Source organism: Euphorbia lathyris, chromosome 4 (genome assembly GCF_963576675.1).
Source record: "Euphorbia lathyris chromosome 4, ddEupLath1.1, whole genome shotgun sequence".
Lineage (NCBI taxonomy): Eukaryota > Viridiplantae > Streptophyta > Magnoliopsida > Malpighiales > Euphorbiaceae > Euphorbia > Euphorbia lathyris.
In genome coordinates, this window is record NC_088913.1 from 32,009,982 (window position 1) to 32,018,420 (window position 8,439).

An 8,439-nucleotide genomic window follows, 5' to 3' on the forward strand; every position below is an offset into this window, starting at 1 on the left:
TGTAAACTTGTTTGGTAAAACTTAGCTGATTGCTAATAGCAGTTAATGTAAAATGATAAATAAGGATATTGATATTTTATGGTTATTATTTTCTTTTGGGATAAAGTACCAAAACAGGCCTATGGTTTTTGGGGAAGTATCAATTTAGACTCCACGTACAAAATAATACTAATATATGCTTAACGTTTTAAAAAATGGTATCAATTTAAGTCTCGATAACGGATTGGACACATCATTCCTATTGCCCTGTTAAGTTCTAATTTCTCCCTCCACGTATAATTGACTGAATTTAATGGAGTAATATCAATGACGTGTCTCATTCCGTTATTGAGACCTAAATTGGTACCCTTTTTTTAAAAGTTAAGCATATATTGGTGTTATTTTTTACGTGGGCCCTAAATTGATACTTCCCAAAAACCATAGGCCTATTTTGGTACTTTAACCATTTTCTTTTTAGAGTTAAAAGGTAGTAATTAAAAGTAAAAATTAAAGGTAAAAATATTATTTAAAAAAGATGAAACAATAAACTAATTGAAACAACTTCTAAAACAAGCTTTTTCAAAATTATTTTTTTTGGATTTAATAATCTGTTTGAAACTTCTCTTTACTAAACATTAGTATTAAAGATTTGTCCGACCTTCAAAGTGGCTATAGCCTCTAATTTTATCCCAAATTTTTTTACCAAAAAGGCATTTGGCCCTGTTTGGGAATTAGCTGTTAGCTGTTAGCTGATTATATTAGCTGTTAGCTGTTAGCTGATTACATTAGCTGATTTGATTAGATGTTTGTGTAGACCTGTTTAGTAAAAATTAGCTGATTGATAATAGCGGTTTGTGCAAAAAGACGAATAAGGGCATTAATTTTGGCGCAGGAGAATAGGAAGTCTATCTATTACGGTTAAAGAAGTCCATTAATTTTAATATTCCAAAACGCTAATTGAAAAAGCTCATTTTAAGAACTTTTTCTAAATTAGCGTTTTCATCCCAAAACTCTCTCCACCAAACACTCCAATCAGCGGTTTCAGTGGTCAAACCTCTAAAATTGGTCAAAACCGCTCTTTTTATCCCAAAACGCTCTTTACCAAACAGAGCCTTTGTCTCAAACATCTTTTTTGTCCAACATGGTTATCATCCACTAATAAATATAGGAGTAAATGATTCCATTCCCATTACTTGTAAAAATAAAAGGAGTTTCCCTCCTAATCATCTGATATATTAAAAGAAAAAACTGACTAGACTCTTCCCAAAAAAATAAAAAAAAAATGACTAGGGCATTTGCAATTTCGAGGTTAATCGAAATTGAAATTAATTTGATATTGCATTTTGTTTTATGGGATAAATAAGTATGACATGATATAGAAAACTCAGTATGATATCTATAAACTACCTATGTGTTTTGATGACTTCTTCTAGAATATATCCTTTTCAATTATGACAAAAAAAAATAGGAGAAGAAAATGATGACTGCTTTGTTTTCTTTTTATATATTCACTTCCATTGCAGGAGTATTTAAAATAAGACATTTTTGGAAACGACTCGTTTATACATCTAAAAACTTGTTTAGATTTTGAATTTTTTTAGTAAACATTTATGATCTGTTTGTTTGAACTGTTGTTGCTGTTTGATGTTACGGTCTGATGTTTAATGTTTGAAATGACTGTTTTTTTTAAGTAGAGATTTCTGTTTTTTCGTAAGAAACTACTTTTCAGACATGAAAGACAAATAAAATGTGTTTAACTAAAAGTGATAATGCAAATATAAAAACAATTATCTAAACCAAATTACATGTTCTGAATTGTAATGTATTTAAAGAAAGCATGAAAATAGTTTTTGCACAATGGTCGAGTACTCTAATAAATAAATTATATATACATAGTGCACAGTTTTTAGAACTCATAACTAATAGTAGTATGTGGGCAAGATCCAAAGAAGGAGGAGTTTTGGGGGTTTCGATTGATCCTTAGAGTGAAGTTCAATCATGAGATCTACTATAGATTTCACAACCAATATATATGTTTATGAACCATGCTTCACTCGTTTAGATTTTTATATTCATTCGAAAAATTCCCTTTGCCACTTTAGAAAGATTCTCTGGGTAGGAAGGTTTCTCAATTCTACTTCAATGCAATATGAATTGTTCATTTCAAATCAATTACTCAAATACCAAATCATCACGCTTTATTGATTTACTTCTAATTTCACACGTCAAAATTTGATTCTCTTTGGAAAAAAAAAAAAAAAAATAATTGAAATATTCATCTCATATAGATCTTACTTTTAGTTCATTGCAAACTCGTTTGTTTTACCTACTATTTACGGTTTTATTGCAAACAATAGAATATAAATATTTGATCAAGATTGAGAATAATTGTTGTAAGATGAGTCGCGGATGAGGTCGCTCTTTTTAAGACGTTCGCGAAACTGCCTTTTGAAAGTGCAAGCAATCATATAATGCGGTCTCCTTTAGGATAAACAAACCACTCAATAAAAAACACAAATTCGTATTGCACAGTATAAATTCGTTCAGAATACACTCAAATAATTACTCAGCTTCCATTTTGATTTTTAAAGGAAGCAAAAAGAATTTATTTCAATGTACTGAAAACGAAATCACATTGTGTAGCAAAAGGTGGGAGAAAAAACAGAAGTAGAGAATTTGTTAGATTGATTCGGGTAGACTAAAATAGTTGTTGAGGAACATAAAATTATTTTAATTAAAGAATTCTGAAATTTAATTAATTAAAAATATTTTTTCAAAAATATAATGTCTACACCAAACCAACCTGGATCAGTTGGGCGTACGGCGGTACGTGCGCATGTATAATGGTCAAGCATCATGTAAATACTTCCCCTTTAAAAAAAATGGAATATCTTTTGGAGCACATCCATGACATTCTTTATATATAACCCTCAAAAGTGATATGTAAATAATGTGAGATGCTTTTACATTCCTTTAAAAATAAAGTTTAAGCTTTTCAGTGCTTAGTACAACAATCAGGGGCGTAGACAAGGGACATGGGGCCCGGGCCCCTCAGGCCGCCGGAACCACCTTAAACCCGGGTAGTTTCGGTCCCCTCTGTCTAAAAAAAAAATACCGGGGTGTTGAATTAGCCCCTCAAAACCCAACATGACCCATTACGTATTAGGCTTGTCCAAAATTCAAAATTTTAATATTTTGGGCCTATTAGGTACTCCATAAATTCAAATTTCTAATTTTTCTCGGCCGATTATGGCTCTCTAAATCTAAATTTCTAATTTTTTTGGTTTGTTATGATTCTCCAAATCCAAATTTCTAATTTTCTTGGCCTGTTAAGCCTCATTAAATCCAAATTATTAATTTTTTTTGGCCTGGTAGGCCCTCTGAAATCAAATTTTTTATTTTTTTACCTGTTCAGCCCTCCGTAAATCCAAATTTTTTTTACATGTTAGGACTATTAAACGTAATCTAGCTTAATTTTGAGAAATTGTACATTAATATTTAAAAATTGGTTTTTGACTATTCAAATTATAACACACATATATACAAAAAAAAAAAAAAAAAAATGAGTAAGTTCGATTTAGCAAAAAAAAAAAAATTTCTTTTGCATACGCACGGTAAAATCAGCCCCTCAAACCTAGTAATCCTGTATTCGCCACTAACAATAATTGTTTTGAAATGTGAATTAACCTATTAGACACTTAACTTGATATATTACACATCTAAACTTGTGAATCTTAAACTCGAAAACACCCTTAATTGGCGAACTTTAAATGTGATAAAATATTTTGTAATATAAAAAGTGAGAAATCAGAAATAAGGTCTAAAATGAATAAGTTGATGTGTGCAGGATATGTTAAACTATAATGGCAGACAGCAAAACCTTGGGAATAATCCACAAAAATGTTAAATTGGTTAGTATCAGTTGTAATTAAAACAAAATGAGGAACATAACATATAAACCTTTCCCTTTCTCTTTCTCTTTGTCTGTGTATATATAAAAGATAAAAAACACTCAGATTCTCCGGAAGAGTAAGTTGTCATTGTAACTGAATGTTTGATTACATTTCAGCTCTTTTTCCTTTCATTTTGAACATACATATATACCCATTAATCTTTTTATCATCTTTATCTTTTATCAAACATATATGAATGGATTCTAAAAGTGGGGATGAAACATCAGAAATGGAGAAAGGGAAAATGATGAGGAATAATATATTCGTGACATGGGAAAATATTAGTGTAACAGTTTCAGGCAGAAAACAGATTCTTCAACAACTCACTGGCTATGCTCAACCTGGAGAATTGCTTGCTATTATGGGTCCTTCTGGCTCTGGAAAGACTACTCTTCTTGACTCTTTGGCTGGTAAATGATCAATCTTTTCTTTTAATTCTACGTTGGAAACGGTTTGCTGTCTGCTTTTGAAAAAAGAAAGTGATTTTCTGTTTTTATAAAAAACTACTTTTTATGGGTTAAAAGTCAAACAGGAAATCACTATGGTTTTTGAAGTGAAAAGTAGATATTAGCGTGAAAATGAGCTATCAAACACCCCCTAATTAACATTGCTCATAGCCGCTCTTTGCTCGAGCCTTCTATACCGACACCACCCATGACCGAATCATTATATTTTTCTTTATATTGTTTCTTGGTATAAGCAATAAAAAGAAATTCATAAATTAAGAATGCACAAGAAAGGCAGCAAGTATAGGCTGCAGACAAATGACAGACAAGTTATTTTTGTTGTATTGTGGGATAAACAATTCCGAATATATATTCAGAAAACGAATCCCGTGACTATCAAGTGTGTTTTCACGAGATCTGAAACTAACTTCAATTCTTTTCATGCTTGTATTGTCTGCATTCCAGGAAGACTAGATTCCAGCACACAACAGACAGGCCAAGTTTTGATTAATGGTCGCAAACAGCCTTTGGCCTATGGTACTTCGGTATGCATTTATATACATATTCTCATTCAACTTGTTAGGATGAAAGCCCTTTCTTTTTCTTGTTAATTAAAGGTCTAATCTTTTAATTTCACATATGGAATCATTGATTAATTATAATCATACACATTAAACACCTGTCCAGTGGGACCAATGTGAAACACGGTGGTCTGTTTCATCTAACTATACTTTTTGAGATAAAATTAGAGGTTTAAGTCACTTTAGAGGTTTTGACTAATCAAACCTCTCATTATGGTGTTTGGTGAAAACAGGTTTCAAAGAGATTATTGATTCCAAAAAGTTGATTTTGAAAAAGCTCATTTTATGATTTTTTTCAATAAGCTAATTGCTCTATCTCTTTTGAGGAACATTTTTACCCGTAATTATTATAATTTAATTCCAAATAAAGATTTTATCATATCGTTATATGTCATTTTACACAAATATCTATTGGCAATCAGCTAAGTTTTTTTTTTTTAAAGTTTGCACAATCAACTATTTAAATTAACTAGTTAAATTAGCTAACAAAAAGGTAACCAACTAACATCTATTTGCTAAACAGAACCTATGAAATCACATTTTTTTTTTTGAAATAAGATTTATATTGTCACGTCCGTGTCTAAATTTCTAAAATTTATATATAGCTTTTGGGAGGAGGAAAATAAGGTTTTTTTTTTTGTTTCAAATTAATTGTCACACGCAAATGAAATACCACACACTCGCAATCGATCTTCATACTGCTAGCTAGGTTACGAGTTTTGTGTGATTATAATTGATTGATAACTCGATGTTTTAACTTTAAAAAAAGATCTATGTAGTAGTAATGGGTCAAATACATGAATATCATAATTAAGTACAAAATTACAACTAACTCATATCACCAAACTTAATTCTTAATATTTCATTATTCTCTATATATTATGATTTTACACCATAATTTAAAAATTTTAGACTCCAATTCATAAATCATAAACCCTAAAAAATATATTATAGACTTCTAATTTATAAATTCTAATCCTTAAAATTTATCAAAAATACTGATTTTATTAGTTTGACATAATCCAAAATTATGATTTGACACAGTTGTAAATAGTTTTTAAAATTTATGTATAATTAATTTTCTTGTCAACGAATAATGTAGGCTTATGTGGGCCAAGATGATGTGATAACATGGACATTAACAGTAAGAGAAGCCATTTACTACTCGGCCCAACTGCAGCTACCAAATTCAATGTCATTAGCAGAAAAAAGAGAGAGAACAGAGACAATCATAAAAGAAATGGGTTTACAAGAATCCATGGATACAAGAATTGGAGGTTGGGGGAAGAAAGGAATAAGCAGTGGCCAGAAGAGGAGAGTCAGCATTTGTATGGAGATTCTAACTAGACCTAAGCTTTTGTTTCTTGACGAACCTACAAGCGGACTTGACAGCGCAACTTCTTATCATGTCATGAAAAAGATTGCAAATCTTGGTAAGCAACATGAAATGACAATAGTTGCTTCAATTCATCAGCCTTCCGACCAAGTTTTTCAACTTTTTCACAATCTTTGCCTTCTTTCCTCCGGCCGAACTATATACTTTGGCCCTTCTATTGAAGCTAATAAGGTATCAATGCTTTTGATTGGATTGTGTTTTAAACTTAGGTTGGTTCTTTATTTGAATTCTTTTTTAATGGGTTGTAGTTTTTCGAAATGAATGGTTTTCCTTGCCCGAGTCATCAGATGCAATCCGATCATTATCTAACAACTATAAACACCGATTTTGAAGAGGTACGTGTTCAAACTAAAGTGACCATTTAACTAATATTTGTGACATTTTAATTTTAATGAGAAATTCTACTATGGTCCTAGTCCATTGGACCTTACCAATAAAAACGTGATAATTGTACACTTTCTTTTCTTACACCAATTATCTCCCAACGAGGTAGCATGATTCTCTTTTTTCATTAGTTTGGTCCATTGTACTCGGTCCACTATAGGAGTTCTCCACTTTAACCTACTAAAAGTATCAATATTTTGTTACTTGATTAGGACGTGGAACAAGGCTACGGTGGGAAGATAAATAGAGAGGATGTAATTAAGTTGCTTGTTAAATCATACAAGTCATCTGCCACGTGCAAACAAGTTCAAACTCAAATAACGGAAATTTGCGGAGAGGTGAGTTTGCAAATTTTGAGTTTTTTCATTCGCTTTTATCATAACTAAATTCGTCGAATATTTTTTGTAGGAGAGAGCAGAATTAAATAAAAAAAGACAAACTAACTTCATCAATCAGTGCCTTGTTCTCCTAGAAAGGTCTTTTGTGAATATGTATCGCGATCTTGGCTACTACTGGTTACGTCTTGCAATATATATTATGTTAGGTTTGGGTTTAGGCTCCGTTTTCTATAATATTGGTTTGAGTAACAGTTCAATCCAAGTAAGTCCTTTATTCGAACAAATTGAACTATTTTATTTAGAGATATCATATAAATTAATTCGTTCTTAATTTTTCCTTCTTGATATGGTTTTATTTAGGCGAGAGGATCACTACTTATGTTCATTGCTTCATTGTTAACCATAATGGCAATTGGAGGATTCCCTTCATTTGTGGAGGACATGAAGGTTTTCCAAAGGGAAAGATTGAACGGGCATTACAAGTCGGCTGCATTTGTTATAAGCAACACTATTTCTTCAACGCCCTTTTTGCTTCTAATATCTACAATACCAGGAGCAATCACTTACTATCTCGTCGGTCTACAACAACATACTTCACATTTCATCTACTTTGCATTGACATTATTCGCTTGTATGATGTTGGTTGAGAGTCTAATGCTCATCGTTGCGAGCATTGTTCCGAATTTTCTCATGGGATTGATAACTGGAGCAGGAATTCAAGGCCTAATGATGCTAAGCGGTGGATTTTTTCGATTACCGAACGATCTTCCATTGGTTTTCTGGAAATATCCTATGTATTATATTGCCTTCCATAAGTATGCATATCAAGGGCTTTATAAAAATGAGTTTGAAGGCCTAATATTTCCTAGTTTTGATGGTAGATCTCCTTATATAAATGGTGGAGAAATCTTGAAGAATTTATGGCAAGTTGAAATGGGTTATTCAAAGTGGATTGATCTTTCTATATTGTTTAGTATGGTGATTTTGTATAGGATTTTGTTGTTTATTGTACTTGATATTGCAGAAAAGATTAAGCCTGTACTTAGAGAGATTAAGTTTGTTTATCATAGACAAGAAAGTGACTGTAAACAATTTTAATTTTAAGTAATCATTGTTTAAATATCTTATAGTGCTAATTGCATATGTGGTGTATATATGCTAGTATAGTATATAGCTATTTGTAATACAATGACAAATACAAAATGTATTCATTTTTCTTTTGTTATATTAAAAACATTAGAATTTTTAATTAATATTACAATGTTATATTATAATATTAGTAACTAAAAAAAAGGGGAAAAAAGGTTTTTAATAAAAAAATTGTTGTCTATCAAGGTAATCCAATAAAACTGAGGATATAAG

The 8,439-nt window shown here is 31.1% G+C and overlaps 1 protein-coding gene across 1 annotated transcript; it reads left to right on the plus strand.

Annotated features, from left to right (window-relative positions):
* Positions 1-3,940: 3,940 nt before the first annotated feature.
* Positions 3,941-8,175, plus strand: LOC136227126 (ABC transporter G family member 1-like). Its single transcript, XM_066015825.1, has 7 exons — positions 3,941-4,342; positions 4,844-4,923; positions 6,062-6,526; positions 6,604-6,690; positions 6,952-7,077; positions 7,148-7,339; positions 7,438-8,175. The coding sequence occupies exons 1-7, from the start codon at positions 4,129-4,131 to the stop codon at positions 8,173-8,175; spliced, it is 1,902 nt and encodes a 633-aa protein (XP_065871897.1). The 5' UTR covers positions 3,941-4,128.
* Positions 8,176-8,439: the final 264 nt, after the last annotated feature.

Coding starts and splice junctions, on each gene's coding strand:
- LOC136227126 (XM_066015825.1), top strand. CDS start 4,129: ATGGATTCTAAAAGTGGGGATGAAACATCAGAAATGGAGAAAGGGAAA. Junction 4,343..4,843: donor TCTTCTTGACTCTTTGGCTG/GTAAATGATCAA, acceptor TCTGCATTCCAG/GAAGACTAGATTCCAGCACA. Junction 6,527..6,603: donor CTTCTATTGAAGCTAATAAG/GTATCAATGCTT, acceptor AATGGGTTGTAG/TTTTTCGAAATGAATGGTTT.